The sequence below is a fragment of the Lynx canadensis genome, chromosome F1 (assembly GCF_007474595.2).
Source record: "Lynx canadensis isolate LIC74 chromosome F1, mLynCan4.pri.v2, whole genome shotgun sequence".
In the NCBI taxonomy this organism is placed as follows: domain Eukaryota; kingdom Metazoa; phylum Chordata; class Mammalia; order Carnivora; family Felidae; genus Lynx; species Lynx canadensis.
In genome coordinates this window covers 42,646,036-42,660,791 of record NC_044319.2, presented here as the reverse complement: position 1 = coordinate 42,660,791, position 14,756 = coordinate 42,646,036, and the positions used below count along the sequence as shown (strand labels likewise).

At 55.3% G+C, this 14,756-nt stretch overlaps 1 protein-coding gene across 1 annotated transcript; it reads left to right on the top strand.

Annotated features, from left to right (window-relative positions):
- Nucleotides 1-384: 384 nt before the first annotated feature.
- Nucleotides 385-3,525, top strand: LRRN2 (leucine rich repeat neuronal 2). The gene has a single exon (XM_032591831.1). The coding sequence runs from the start codon at nucleotides 690-692 to the stop codon at nucleotides 2,829-2,831; it is 2,142 nt and encodes a 713-aa protein (XP_032447722.1). The 5' UTR covers nucleotides 385-689; the 3' UTR covers nucleotides 2,832-3,525.
- Nucleotides 3,526-14,756: the final 11,231 nt, after the last annotated feature.

Genomic DNA, 14,756 nt, shown 5'->3' with positions numbered 1-14,756 from the left:
ACAAACACACACACACACACACACACACACACACACACACACTGCTCAGAGGGATGCCTGGAAACTTTACCCAGTGAGCCAAAGAGGGCAGGGGAGATGTGAGAAGGTAAGAGAATCTACTCCACATCTCTCGGCTCAGAAGGACTGTGGAGATGACGGTCATTCTAGCATCTCCTCTCCTCCACACACGTGCACGTACACCCCTTCCCGAGTTCTCCCGGAAGCTTCCCAGTTCAATCTCTCGCCCCTTCCCTGAAGGCTCACAGTTGCTCCCTCCCCCAGCGGATGGTAGAAAAGGACACCCAAGCCTCAGGGCTGTAGGACGGAACCCAGGAGCCCTGGCTGTCCCCGTCTCTCCGTTCCTTTGCCCTCTGGAGTCAAGCAGGGGTGACACGGGAGGAGGGAGTAGATTCTGCTTCTCTGCCACCTCCTGACTGTGCATCCTTTTCTTCCAGGGCTGCCCCGATGGGGCGTGGCAAGGAATGAGCAGGCCCCGCCCCAGCGGACGAGGATGGAGAGCCGTACCCAGGAGGGCAAGAAGCGATGCCCACCCATCCCCACGTAGAATGACCGTCCCGGGAGGGCGGTTCCCCAGGCCCTGGCAAGGCTGCTGACCCTCGGCCTGCGAACCGCTAAGAGTAGGACTCCAGACTCTCCTTGCGGATGGTTCCCTACCCTGCGGCTCCATCATGAGGCTCCTCGTGGCCCCCCTTTTGCTGGCGTGGGTGGCCGGTGCCGCCGCCGCCGTGCCCGTGGTACCCTGGCGTGTGCCCTGCCCCCCTCAGTGCGCCTGCCAGATCCGGCCCTGGTATACGCCCCGGTCATCCTACCGTGAGGCCACCACCGTGGACTGCAATGACCTGTTCCTGACGGCGGTGCCCCCCGGGCTGCCCGCGGGCACGCAGACATTACTGCTGCAGAGCAACAGCATCGTCCGCGTGGACCAGAGTGAGCTCAACTACCTGGCCAACCTCACAGAGCTGGACCTGTCCCAGAACAGCTTTTCGGACGCTCGGGACTGTGATTTGCGCGCCCTGCCCCAGCTGCTGAGCCTGCACCTGGAGGAGAACCAGCTGAGCCGGCTGGAGGACCACAGCTTTGCGGGGCTCGCCAGCCTGCAGGAGCTCTATCTCAACCACAACCAGCTCTACCGCATCGCCCCCAGGGCCTTTGCCGGCCTCGGCAACCTGCTGAGGCTGCACCTCAACTCCAACCTGCTGAGGGCCGTTGACGGCCGCTGGTTTGAGATGCTGCCCAACCTGGAGATCCTCATGATTGGCGGCAACAAGGTAGATGCCATCCTGGACATGAACTTCCGGCCCCTGGCCAACCTGCGCAGCCTGGTGCTGGCAGGCATGAACCTTCGGGAGATCTCCGACTACGCCCTGGAGGGGCTGCAAAGCCTGGAGAGCCTCTCCTTCTATGACAACCAGCTGGCCCAGGTGCCCAGGCGGGCCTTGGAGCAGGTGCCCGGGCTCAAGTTCTTAGACCTGAACAAGAACCCGCTCCAGCGGGTGGGGCCTGGGGACTTTGCCAACATGCTGCACCTCAAGGAGCTGGGTCTCAACAACATGGAGGAGCTGGTTTCCATCGACAAGTTCGCCCTGGTCAACCTCCCCGAGCTGACCAAGCTGGACATCACCAACAACCCCCGGCTGTCCTTCATCCACCCCCGCGCCTTCCACCATCTGCCCCAGATGGAGACCCTCATGCTCAACAACAACGCTCTCAGTGCCTTGCACCAGCAGACGGTGGAGTCCCTGCCCAACCTGCAGGAGGTGGGTCTCCATGGCAACCCCATCCGCTGTGATTGCGTCATCCGCTGGGCCAATGCCACGGGCACCCGCGTCCGCTTCATCGAGCCGCAGTCCACCCTGTGCGCCGAGCCGCCCGACCTCCAGCGCCGCCCAGTCCGCGAGGTGCCCTTCCGGGAGATGACGGACCACTGCCTGCCCCTCATCTCCCCCCGCAGCTTCCCCCCCAGCCTCCAGGTGGCCAGCGGAGAGAGCCTGGTGCTACACTGCCGGGCACTGGCTGAACCGGAACCTGAGATCTACTGGGTCACGCCAGCCGGGGTTCGACTGACGCCTGCCCGTGCTGGCAGGAAGTACCGGGTGTACCCCGAGGGGACCCTGGAGCTGCGGAGGGTGACGGCAGAAGAGACAGGCCTGTACACCTGTGTGGCCCAGAACCTGGTGGGGGCTGACAGTAAGACGGTTAACGTGGTCGTCGGCCGGGCCCCCCCGCAGCCGGGCCGGGACAAGGGATGGGGGCTGGAGCTCCGGGTGCAGGAGACCCACCCTTACCACATCCTGCTGTCTTGGGTCCCCCCACCCAACACAGTCTCTACCAACCTCACCTGGTCCAGCGCCTCCTCCCCCCGGGGCCAGGGGGCCCCTGCTCTGGCCCGCCTGCCGAGGGGAACCCACAGCTACAACATCACCCGCCTCCTTCAGGCCACGGAGTACTGGGCCTGCCTGCAAGTGGCCTTTGCCGATGCCCACACCCAGCTGGCATGTGTATGGACCAGGACTAAAGAGGCCGCTCCTTGCCGCAGAGCCTTAGGGGACCGACCAGGGCTCATAGCCATCCTGGCTCTGGCTGTCCTCCTGCTGGCAGCCGGGCTAGCCGCCCACCTTGGCGGTGGTCAGCCCAGGCAGGGGGCGGGTGGGCGGCCTCTCCTTCCGGCCTGGGCTTTCTGGGGCTGGGGGAGTGCCCCCTCCGTTCGAGTGGTATCCGTGCCCCTTGTCTTGCCCTGGAACCCTGGAAGGAAGCTGTCCCGGTCTTCGGAAGGGGAAACGCCATCACCACTATTGCTACAAAATTCCTGAAGCTCGGCCCGCTCTCAGCAGTAGACAAATAACGAGGACTACTTTTTACCAAAAGGGAAGCGATCTGGGCCAGATGCCCTGCCAGGAAAGTGACATGGACCCGCGTGCTTGAGGCCTGGCAGCTGGACCAAGACAGACGGGCTTTGTAGCCTCAGGGGGGCGCTCCCACCGCCTCCAAAAAATTGCCCTTACCTTCCGGGAGCCTGTCCGCTGACATTCTGACGAGCATCTCCAAGGGACAGGAGGGACTCTGGCCAGAGCCTCCTCCCACCCCCCCTCGTTGTCTGTGTGCCCAGAGGCTCCCGGGCTTCTGCTTGGATGTCCCCTGCCTGTGTCCCCAGGCCCTTGGCCCACAGGATGCGCCCCCTCCTCTTCTCTTTCTTTGCACAGTCTCAGTTGCTTGCTCTTTCCCCTCCTGGGCAAGGGCTGAGGGAGGCCTCTCCTCCCCACCATGGGGTGACCGCTCCCAAAGTGGGTCCCTGGTCGGATCTGAAGGACATCTGGGGAGAGGGATGCCCAGGAACGCCTGATCTTGGCAGCCGGTTTGGCACTCTGAGGTTGACTTTCTATAGGCAATTTTGTACCTTTGTGGAGAAACGTGTCACCTCCCCACAACCCAGTTCACTCTTTTCTCCTGTTTTGTAAAAAATAAAAATAAACAAGAATAACAATAGTAAGGGGGGAAAGGAAACCAAGGGAGGATAATCTTTGAATACTAAGTGTAACTGAAAAGCTCTGTGCTCTGGAATCTCTTCATACCCAGGGGGGTGGTTGGAGGGAGGGGCTGGGAAGGGACTGGAGGGGAGAGGGAGATGGTGACAGAGGGCACAGGTGTTCCCTGTAGGTCTGAATTTGGGCCTGCTGGGGTGGGGGTGGGGGGCGGTTGGGGGAGGCTGACAGGAGAGGGAGGAACCACAGGAGGCAAGGAGAGGGTGGGAGAGAAAAATGGAGGAAAGCACAGAGAGAGAGAGGGAGAGAGAGTGGAAATTTCCATCACCAAACATTGTCACCCCTTCTCTTTCCCTGATAAGCAATTAACATGCCAGTGCATAGGAAGCACTTGCCGGCCTATTTCTAATTAAACAAACCCAAGAGGCAGAGTCATGCAGAGAATTGCAAATCATCAAGACAGCAAGAACTTTGGCTCACTGGGGCAGAAGGGGGAGTGGGGTGATAGGGGATTTGGGGAGGGGAAGTCTGTGGGAGAAAGAAATTGCCGCATGGATCTTTCCGGTCCATTTCGGTATCATTTGCCATGAGCCTGGTTTGGTTTGCGGTATTTTTTGGTGGGTTTTTTTTTTTTTTTGGTTTTTGGTTTTTTTTGCTTTTTTGGTTTTTAAGACAGATTGACTTGTTAGGACCAAATGCGAAGAGGGGTCTCTGTCGGAAAGGCAATAGAGCCCAGGGGAGGGGGCTGCCGTGCCCGGTCAAGGGGGCCGCTCCAGGGCAGAGGCCGCTGGCCACAGCTTTGGTTTTGGAAACGGGCTGAGACGGCCCTGGGTTTCCTGGGACTGAAGAAGCAGCATCGGAACCTGAGCCCCCCTGTGCTACAGACCCAGAGGGCAGACTCATCGCGGGTTGGCTCCCAGCCGCCATGGGGATTGCAAACGTATACGCAGGTGGAAGCCAGGCCAGGAGACGGAGCATCGGGCCCCACGGAACCTAGAAGGAGGACACTCACGCCAAGCCAGAGGGCAGCGCTCCTCTCTGAGTCTCGGGACCACACTTGGAGAACCACGGAGTCCGGCCTGCGGGGGCTAGAAGGTTTCGCTCCCTCCGCTGCCGGCCCCAGTGTGTTTATGGGTAGCGGTAAAGGTTCTGGGTCCAGGAGAGTCAGAAAAGAGGCAGGAGGATGGTGCCTCTGGCCCCCTCCCCTCCACTGGTGGTCTGCTCAGCCCCCATCACGAAATGACCACCCTCTGCCCTGATTCGTGCATGTTTTTTCCCACGGGCCAGTTATGTGCTATTTAGGGGAGGGGCTGGGAAAGCAGAGATCTGACACACTGGCTCCCCTTCCCCTTTGGGCACCCATGGCCGACACTGCCAACGCCTCACAGTGTCCCTACCTGAGGAGCTCTGGGGTCACCTCAGCTACTCCGGGCAGCCCTACCCACTGGCTGGAAATGGCCTGTGGGATCTAGCTGGTTCTCTCCATCGGTGAGGGTTGATCCAGAGCTCTGTGGGGAAGACGTGGGGCAGGGCCCGTGCTGAGCGTGGAAAACGGGAGTTGGAAATCATCACCCGTCCTTTCCTCTAGGACAGCAGGCGCTCACTGCCTTCCTTGACAGGCCCACATGGCAAGGAGAGTCAAGGTGCTGTTCCCTTGAATAAGCCCCCAGAGCCCTGTGAGGCCTGGGGAGCTCTGCAGCCCCGTCGCATTGCTACCTCTGCTGCCAACCCTAGAACATTCCTGTGAGCCCTGGGCCTGGTCATAGCAACTCAAAGAGTGGCCATCCGCACAGCTGGGGGCCCAGGGCCTTGGAGCCTGCTGGTTCAAAGTACCTGTAAACGTGCCTGAGGTTGGAAGACGGGGGGCGGGGGGGGGGAGGCTGGGAGGTGGAAGAACCCGCTTTGCTTTCGCATGGACTCCGCAGTTACAGACGGGAACCCTGCGGGAATCATACAAGCCGTGGGTCCCCAGGAAAGGGGATTCGAGTCAGGCTCCTGGTCTCAGGCATCCAGGCTCTCTCGGCAAAGCTGCCTCCCCGTTGCCACGGGGCTTATACTGCTTGCACCCTTGACAATGAATCCCTCCTTCTTGGGGGGAGAAACAGTCACAGGGGTTTAACCTGTCTCTCCTCTGAATCCCAGTCCTAAACGTGGTGGCCATCCCAGAGAAATTAGGCGAGGTGGAAGAGGATGGAGCGAGTGACCTCCTTTCTGTCACAGAGATGCCACTAGAGGGACATCCGTAGCCAGTTGGGGACAGGGAGGAAGAGGCACCTTGCGGGTTGCTGTGTCCTAGAAGAGCTAGAAACCGAGCAAATGAGAGTGAGCAGCCTCTCCCCTGGCACAGAGAGCCAGGTGCATGGCTCGGGTGTGTTTTGCCTGGCGGGGTGGACAGCGCGACCGTGCCCCGGAGGTCTATTTAGACAGCCTAACTGGCCGTCCCGGCTTCTACACTAGACCGAGCCTGTGGGCAACTGAACATGCTGGGTCTAAAACCAACAAAACAGCTATTAAGCCTGGTCTCTCCTATACATTTAAGATTGCTCTTTTTTTTTTTAACCCTAAATAGAAAGCAATATTTATTTCCCCTTAAATTTTAAGGTGTTACGTAGGGCCATCTATTGAGACGATTTCAAAACCCAGCCCAGCTGTTGAGCGTAGTAGCTCTCCCTCCCTAGGGCATGCCACTCAGAGGTCCCCTTGCCTTCCATGTGCTCGTCCACGGAGCCAGGACACGGTTCTGTGGCTCACCACGGCAGCCTTCCCATCTCCTTGACAGGCTCTATCAGTCAATACGTCTGGGATGGCCACTCGGCCAACTGCAGACAGCTTAAGCATGCTATCTTGCAGCCCACAGTTCTGCATTCTCCCCCAGATGGACTTCGTGGGAGGCTGTGTGAAATGCAGAGATAGCGAGCTGGAGGCATTCCTCAGAGCTGTCGGTCCGGTCCCGGCATCAGAGAAGTAAACACGGTTGGCTGAGCTAGGGTAGGTGACCAAGTAGAATTTTCTTGGTCTCAGCATTGAAAGTCCTTTGTTTCAGGAACTCTCCCAGTCCTGGACAAACTGGGATGGTGGGTCACCCTAGTTGAGCAGCCTCTTTCTAATGGCGCCCTCTTCCTTCCTTCCCTCCCCACCCTCCCTCCCAATCAACAAATAGTTAATGAACGTAATGGTCTGCGCGGCTGTAGGAAATAGGGACGCAGATACAGACCTCTGAGCCCGTGGACCTGGCTTTTCTAGTGAGAAGGGAGAGTTGATGAGCAGGACACATAAGTAAGAATATGTAGTCTTGTAGGATGGTAACGAGTACTATGGAGAAAAAATAAGTCAGGGAAGAGGAGGAGCGGATGTGTAGAGCCTTACACGGGGTGTTCAGGGAAGGCCTCACTGAGAAGTTGACATCTGAGCAAAGCCTTGGGGGGAGCGAACCAGGCAGTTATCTGGGGGAAGAGAGATCCAGACAGAGAGAATAGCAAAGGTGAAGGCCAAGAGCAAGGAGGTCAGTGTGGCCACAGCAAGAGAGGAAAGGGAAGGGCAACCGTGACGGGGGTTTGTGTCGGGCCTTGTCAGCCACTGGAAGGACTTGGGCTTTTCCTCCAGTTAGAGGGGGAGCCACAGCAGGGTCCTGGGAAGACGTGGCATGGTTGAACTTGAGGGGATGCCTCCTGGTTGAGAACAGCGTGGGGGCAGGGCTGGCAGAGGGCAGAAGCAGAGAGGCCAGGTGGGCGTCTGCAATAATCACCTCCGGGTACTCACTTCTAGAACATTGCCAGGGATGGGCACTAAGCGCACCTCTGTATTTTCTAAATCTATCCCCTTCCCCATTTTGAAAATCAAAGCCACATTGACTGTTCCACAAACTCCCTGCTGCTCTGCTTTTCCAGGTGATTCTTCAAAGGGGGCTCTACCATCATGTTTGCAAGTTCTGTCCGTGCCCTTGCCAGTAATGGCCAATGGAGGTCATTTAAGGGAGTGAGGAATGACCTTGACTGGCCTTGAGTTCCATCTTGTGTTCGTCAGTCGCTCGGGGAGAGGCCACAGTGACTGCCGGAGCCCCTACCCTGCCCTTTCCTCTGTCAACCACTGACAACGCCTTGGCTGTTCCAGGCCCAACGTCTACATTCCTTCTTGCTGGTTTTACCCAAAGAACCCTCGTGTGTTCCTCAAAGGTTTCCCAAATGTCAAATCAATGTATCTTTAGCCTTCCCAATACAATTTTTTTTTAATATTTATTTGTTTGGGGAGAGCTCAAGTGGGGAAGTGGCAGAGAGAGGGGGACAGAAGATCCGAAGCAGGGTCTGCGTGGACAGCCTGACAGCAGCGAGCCCAATACGGGGCTCAAACTCACAGACCGCAAAATCATGACCCGAGCCAAAGTGGGACGCTTATGTGACTGAGCCCCGCAGGTGCCCCTGACCTTCCCAGTACAATTCTGACGCATTTGCACAGTCCTTTTGCACTTGCCCATTAATTAAAAGCCTCTCCTGTATTTTTTGTAGTAACGGTGATGATTGAACACCTACCACGTGTGGCTACTCTCACAGATGTGTCACACACGCCGCTTCACTTCAACCCACAGCTGCCTTATATAGCGGATGCCACTAGCCCCATTTGATAAATTTGGACGTCAGAGCTCAGAGAGGTTAAATGACTTCCCCAAGGTCACGCAGCTAGTGGGTGGCAGAGTCAGGCTTCAAACACCGTCTGATTCCAAGGGCTCAGGTTTAACCACCCTGCTCTAGTATATTCAAATTCATATACTTCAGAAGTATGTCAGTAGTTTCTCGAGAACACGCGAACTTCTAAAATCTGCATGCCTTAGAGAGCTCCTGCACAGCCACGTTTATTTTTAGACGCTGCCCTCTTTTTTTTTCTTTCTTACGCTCAAGATAATTTGTGACTCCATTGTCAAGACTGCCGTTGTGAAACCTCTTGAACTATATTCTCTTGAGAATCACAGTTTTGATTCTGTTCTCTGAATTTTTGAAACATCCTTTGTAGAAGTCTGGGTGGGGGCGGGGGGGGGGTCTGACTTTGTCCCCTCATCCTTCCCTTCCTTAGATACTGTGAACTCTACAAGTACGTGGTGGCTTCCTCCAGAGTTTCTGATCCCTCCCCTCACCGACCAGTTCTTCTGTGTCGGTCAGAATTACGTCCGGAGCAGCCTTTGCCAATGGGTTTCCATTGCTTCTGAGCTCAGACATCAGCTGGGCAAGTCAGGAGCTCCTCAGAGGCTCGACACTGAGCCCAGCAAAGCACCAAACAAGTGTCTAGGCGGCAGGAGTAGCTGTCGCTGACTTCTCCCGGCCTTTGCGCCATTAGACAACATTGATTAGAAAATGTGGTCCCGAGGCGCCTAGGTGGCTCAGTGTGTTAAGCGTCCAACTTCGGCCCAGGTCATGATCACGCGGTCCGTGAGTTTGGGCCCCGCGTCGGGCTCTGTGCTGACAGCTCAGAGCCTGGAGCCTGCTTCGGATTCTGTGTCTCTCTTCTCTCTCTCTCTCTCTCTCCCCTAACCCCTGCTCATGCTCTGTCTCTCTGTCTCTCAAAAACAAATATTTTTTTAAAACAAAGAAAGAAATATGGTTCACATGGCCTCCTTCTGGCCAGGTGGCCCGGATCACTCTCATACCACAATGCTGAGCCATCCTCCTTGGTATCTTCATCTACAAGCTGGTTATGCTGCCGTGAAAAATGGCAGCTCCCTCGGCAACAAGAGGACAGGAGCAGGTTTGATGGAGTGGGAAGGACCTCTACTTCATCCCTTCACTGCCACTGTCAGAAATCAAAAACGGCCAGGCTGTCGGCCTGTACGGAGGGAAGAAGGAACCCATGTTCAACATCATGGTAAGAATAATGTATGGCCCATTGTGGTCCATTACTAAGCTCCTGGATATCTACCTTCTCATCTGCCCTTAGTAATTACTCAATGAGTTAGGCAGCACAGACAGGATTATTACCCCCATTTTACAGGTAAGGAGACTAAGGCTTGGGAACTTTAGATGAATTACCCAGCATCACACAACCAATAAGGGTAGAGCTGGAGTTTGAGTGCTGGTCTTCTAATTCCAAATGCCCATGCCCTGTCCACTTACCCCCACTACCTTCTACATGACAAACCAAGGAATAGAGGGGTGCATTCCTCTCAGGGGTGTGGGATGCTAGATAGCGGTAATCAGGCACCAATGACAGAGGATAAAAACGAGATGGTATCACTTGTGCTGACAAGGATGAAAGGAATGGGTGTGTGGTGGGCGGGAGCAAGAGCCCCAGGACTTGTGGGAGTGATGATCGAGGCAGAGGAGCCACGGGCTGAGAGGGTGAGCTGTGGCAAGTGCCATAGTTCCAGAGCTCAATGGCCACTGGCCACCACTTGGTTTAGTCCCAATTCTCGCGGCTGAAGCCAGGCACAGAGTCCTCCGATTCAGGAGCCTGCCTTCCAATGGCTTCAATGTCATTATCTCCATTCATGTCACAGTGAGGGGTGGAAGGGAACTAGCACTCTGGTGTCCTGGTTCAGGGCAGGGCTGGACTATCACTGGAAGATGGAAAGCCATCCTCCTCAGGGCCCTCCACCGGAGCCAGTGGTTCAAAGATGCTCTTGGAGGGTCCGTGCGCCTCTATGAGCTCCCGACAATTTTTTCTGTGTATATGATCATGAGATTTGCTGGAGAGAGGGCACCTTGGATTTCATAAGATTCTGAAATGGGTCCAAAACCCAGAAAAAACAAGAATCGCCACATTAGAAGGTCCCAGGACCCACTCCCAAGTACACAGCCTCGAGAGTACGGTTGGGAGTTGTTGCCAAGGGCAACAGAGACACCCACAACAGTTGGACGGTCTGTCGGGGAGGGTCAGGTCGGTGAACACCCACCATCTCTGCACCTAACTGGGATTCAGATTTACACATACAGACATTTCCTTTCAAATGAGGAAAATGAATTCCCGGTGTTTCCATTTGCAAAGCAAGGGCTCCTGTATCTGCCCCTAACCTTCGATCCAAACGCCAGGCTTTCAGATCGCCAACATCTACGGGCTTCCTGGAACTCTTGCCCCACCCCCATGTCCACTCCACGGCTTTTCCAACCCTAAGAGCCACACTAGAGATCACTCAGCCGGTCAACAGCATCTTTCTGGCCACCAAGTGCCCCAGGAGGGCACAGGATTCACCCAAGTGCCAGGGGAAACCCAGCCTCCAGCCCTTCCCCTCTTTAATCTTAGGCAGATTTGAGTCATCCCTCCTGTTCTGCTTCTCCTTCCACAGTTCCTCAACTTCTCTGACAACCCCTCTCCGCCCCACGTGCACACACACCAGCTGTGCGCACACGTGCACATGCATGTGCATGCACACACACACTTCTGTAAATGTCGTCTGCAGCTCGGCTCCAGTCCCCCATTCTGCACACCATCTGCTAGAAGCTATTTTAAGCACCTAATAAAACTGTTTTAGAACGAATCCCGGGGTGTTCTGCCCTGTGCTCCCCTAGGGCGAGAGCTGTCGGGCTCCAGATGGAGCTACATATTGGCACCAAGAGAAGGAGAAAGAATCGACCCAGGGCTAGCAGGAGACCCCAGTCACTTCCCCACAAACCGTGTTGGCGTGTCTTAGCTTTGACCACGGAGGACCCTACGTAAAGGGGAGGACATTCAGGTCTGCGCGGGGAACACACCTGGATTCAAATCCCTGCTGTGATCCTTACTATCCCCGGGACTTGGGCTAGCGACTACACCCGTCGGTCTCATCTGTGAATGAGGGCTGCCGTACCTAACTCCAGTTCTCCCAGAGAACTGCAGCATTCTCCACAGCCACCTGGAGGGCGTTCAAAACACACATTGCTGGGCTCAACCCCAGAGGGCCCAATCCCGTGAGTCTGGAATACAGCTTGAAAATCTGCATTTCTCACACAGGTTCCTAGGTGGTGCCGCTGATTCGGGACCAGGCTCTAAGAAGCTGCGACCCTAACTCCTGAGCTGCGGTGAGGATTAATGAGAAAATATATGTAAAGCACCTGGCACTTAGCAACGTGGTGGTTCTCAACCTTGGCCGTGCATTAGAATCACCCGGGGAGCTTTAAAACCTGATGCCCAACTCCACAGACCAATTAAATCAGAGTCTCTGGGGGTGAGGTACAGCCATTACTACTGTTTTTAAAAGCTCCCCAGGTGACTTAAATGCACAGTCAAGGTTGAGAGTCACTGTAGTAAGAGCTCAAGACATTTAAAACAACTTTTATGCCTAAGCCAGCTGCCCCTCTTTTCAGGACCTCTCTTCTTTCCCCAGGGCCCCAGTCGCCCACTCTGGTTCCCGGGGGAAGGGCGGTGGGGAAACTCAACCTTGGCTCTGGCTTCTACAGTGGCCACGTGCGAAGGCCCATTTGGAAGATGCGAACTTTTTCCATGCCTTCAGTGAAGTTCGTCAGACATTCACTCAGTCGTCAACCGAGGTGCTATGACTGTATTTCTGCAGCTCCTGGGAGGACACGGGGATGAAGAAAATCCAGCCCTGTCCAGAGTTTGTACCGTAATACAAAAGACACAGACCTATGGACTCTCGGATCTGGAAGAGTCCTCCAGCCCCACCCCTCACCCGTCACCAAAGTTCTCTCCGCAACCACCCACCATCTCATCCCAGCTTAAATACCTTAAGTGGCCGAGAGCTCATTACCTCATAAGGCAGCCCATCTGGTTTAGCAGCTACTTGTTCAAAAATTCTTCCTTAGACTGAACCGAAATCCCGGGTCTGTGATTCCTTCTCATTAGCTCCAAACTTTGGAAGCGACTCAGCCCAGGCTTCCCCCACGGTGACGGCACCGTAGATTCCTTCTGCAGTGGGAGGAACCCAGAACCGGCAAATCGAGAGTGCATTCGACATCGCCATCAAAGGCCGGTACAGAGGTCCTTACCTGAGTGCTGTCTGGCTCTCACAGGTTGTGTGGGGACACAAGAGTCAACATAACGCCAAGTACTCCCCGAGGAACCGACCACGCTCTGACCTTTACCCCCACTCGGTTCTTTCCCGCTTAGCCACAGCCTCAGCCTCACCCAGCCCCCGTGTCAGAGGTCTTTGTCCGTGTCTGCTGATGGCGGGTGGTCATCACCACACAAATGTGACTCAAACCCGCTGTGAAATGAAATTGGGTATCTCGGCCCCCAACGTCAGAGGAGTGTTTAAATCACCCACAGAGCCACGGAAAAAATCAGGCTCATGGGGCTCAGTAAATAACTGAGGATGAGAAAAATCAACAAGGACCATGACATAATAGCTCCCTCCAAAGTAAAGGAGCTGGAGAGAAAAAATAATCGAGAGAGGCCCATGGGAAATGGATGAAACGCTACGATGTTTCCACCAAACAAAACCTGCATTAAGATCCCACTGGGCAGGGGGCGCCTGGGTGGCTCTGTTGGGCATCCGACTTCAGCTCGGGTCATGATCTCACGGTCTGTGGGTTGGAGCCCTGCGCCGGGCTCTGTGCTGACAGCTCAGGCCCTGGAACCTGCTTCGGATTCTGTGTCTCCCTCTCTCTCTGCCCCTCCTCCACTCACACTCTGTCTCAAAAATAAATATTAAAAAAAATTTTTGTAATAAAAAAAAAATCCTGCTGCAAAGTCAAAGAAGAGATGAAGAATGTTTCCCTCCAGGAACCTACCACGTGATTAGGGAGGCAAGTCTTACCCAATGAAACCATTTCTATACTATGCCGGTAAAATGAGACCGCAGTGATCTAGAGTGAGATGAAGGGGAAACACAGGTTAAGAGCTCGGAAGAGGAGAACCAACAGAGACCAGAAAGGCTAGTGAGGCTTCGCCAAGAGGGAGCCTGTTTTTAAGAAAGACACCATGTTCCTCCTTGCTGACCCCTCTGCGGACACCCACCGTATCCCGGTCGAGAGAAGCCCCAAAGCTTAGGAAAACCGAGCACCCAGCACTCTGAGAACTCAACCGCAGTGTTCGTGGTCGAGATCCCACAACACGAACATGCAATGGATCAGGCCAAGTGGCAGAGGCAGGCTTGGAGCTGGAGGAACCCCCTAGGAGAAGGGCGCACTTGAGAAAGCGCTCCAGCGCCTGGGTGACTGAGGCCCAGCCCATCGGGGCCCCGGCAGGCCCAAGCTGGGACCCCAGTGGGTCCGGCTGCTTCAGCTTGAGGCGACATGAGGAAGGTCAACATCACATTCGAGCTGAAGGGAAATCCACGCCCCCTTCCCTCCATGCTGGTTCTTCCCCTTATGGATCAAAGGGGCTTCCCACCCATCATCACATCCATCCCTGCCTCCAGCTGGACCTCAGCTAGTTTTCTGGAGAGAAACCAGGTGAGAGGCAGAGGGAGGGAGAGACACGGCGAGGGGAGTGTGGGACCGAAGGGAACATCATGTTTCCCACCTCTCAGCCTTCCCCTATTTTTGCAGAGAAGAAACAGGCTGAGATTAACACAGAGGGGAAAGTAAGTTGCAGATACGTACCGGAGGAGAGAGGGAGTGTTCGTGGGGAGGAGACGCGGTTGGGAAAATGGCAACTGTGATCCTTGGCCACCAGGGTACCTGTAAGTGCTCAGCTCCTCCTCCTCATCCTCCAGCGGCCTCTGTGCTCACCGGGCACCAGTGAGGCCCGAGGGGATGTCTGGGAGTCAAATGTCCTTACCTGGGGCAGCCCAGGCCAGGGGAGTCAGAATCTGGGTTGACCTTCTCTCACTTCCTGCGGCCCTCAGAAAGCGGGAAGTCCTAACGCCCCCACCACCCACCCTTGTTCCTGCTTGGCTTTTAAAAAAAATGTTATGTAAGTCATCTGACTTCTTTAATTTTTAATTGTGGTTAAAAAAACACATAACAGGGGTGCCTGGATGGCTCCGTCAGTTAAAGGTCTGACTCTTGATTTCAGCTCAGGTCATGATCTCACGGTTTCTGGGTTCAAGCCCCAAGAGATTCTCTCTCTCTCTCTCTCTCTCCCTCTCTTTCTCTCCCCTCCCCTGCTCATGCTTGCTCTCTCTCTCTCAAAATAAACTTGAAAAACAAACAAAAACGCGTAACACAAAATTTACTATCATAACCACTTCTGATGGTGCAGATCAGAGGCATAAAGCGTATCCACCTTGTTGTGCGACCAGCAGCCAGAATTTTCTCCTCTTGCAAACCTGAAGCTCTACCTGTTCAGCAACATGTGCCCACCGTCCCCTCCTGCAGCCCCGGTAACCGCCACGCTGCTTTCCGTTTCTGTGAATTTGACTTCAAGTAGGTGGAATCATACAGTCTTTTTGTG

Coding starts and splice junctions, on each gene's coding strand:
- LRRN2 (XM_032591831.1), top strand. CDS start 690: ATGAGGCTCCTCGTGGCCCCCCTTTTGCTGGCGTGGGTGGCCGGTGCC.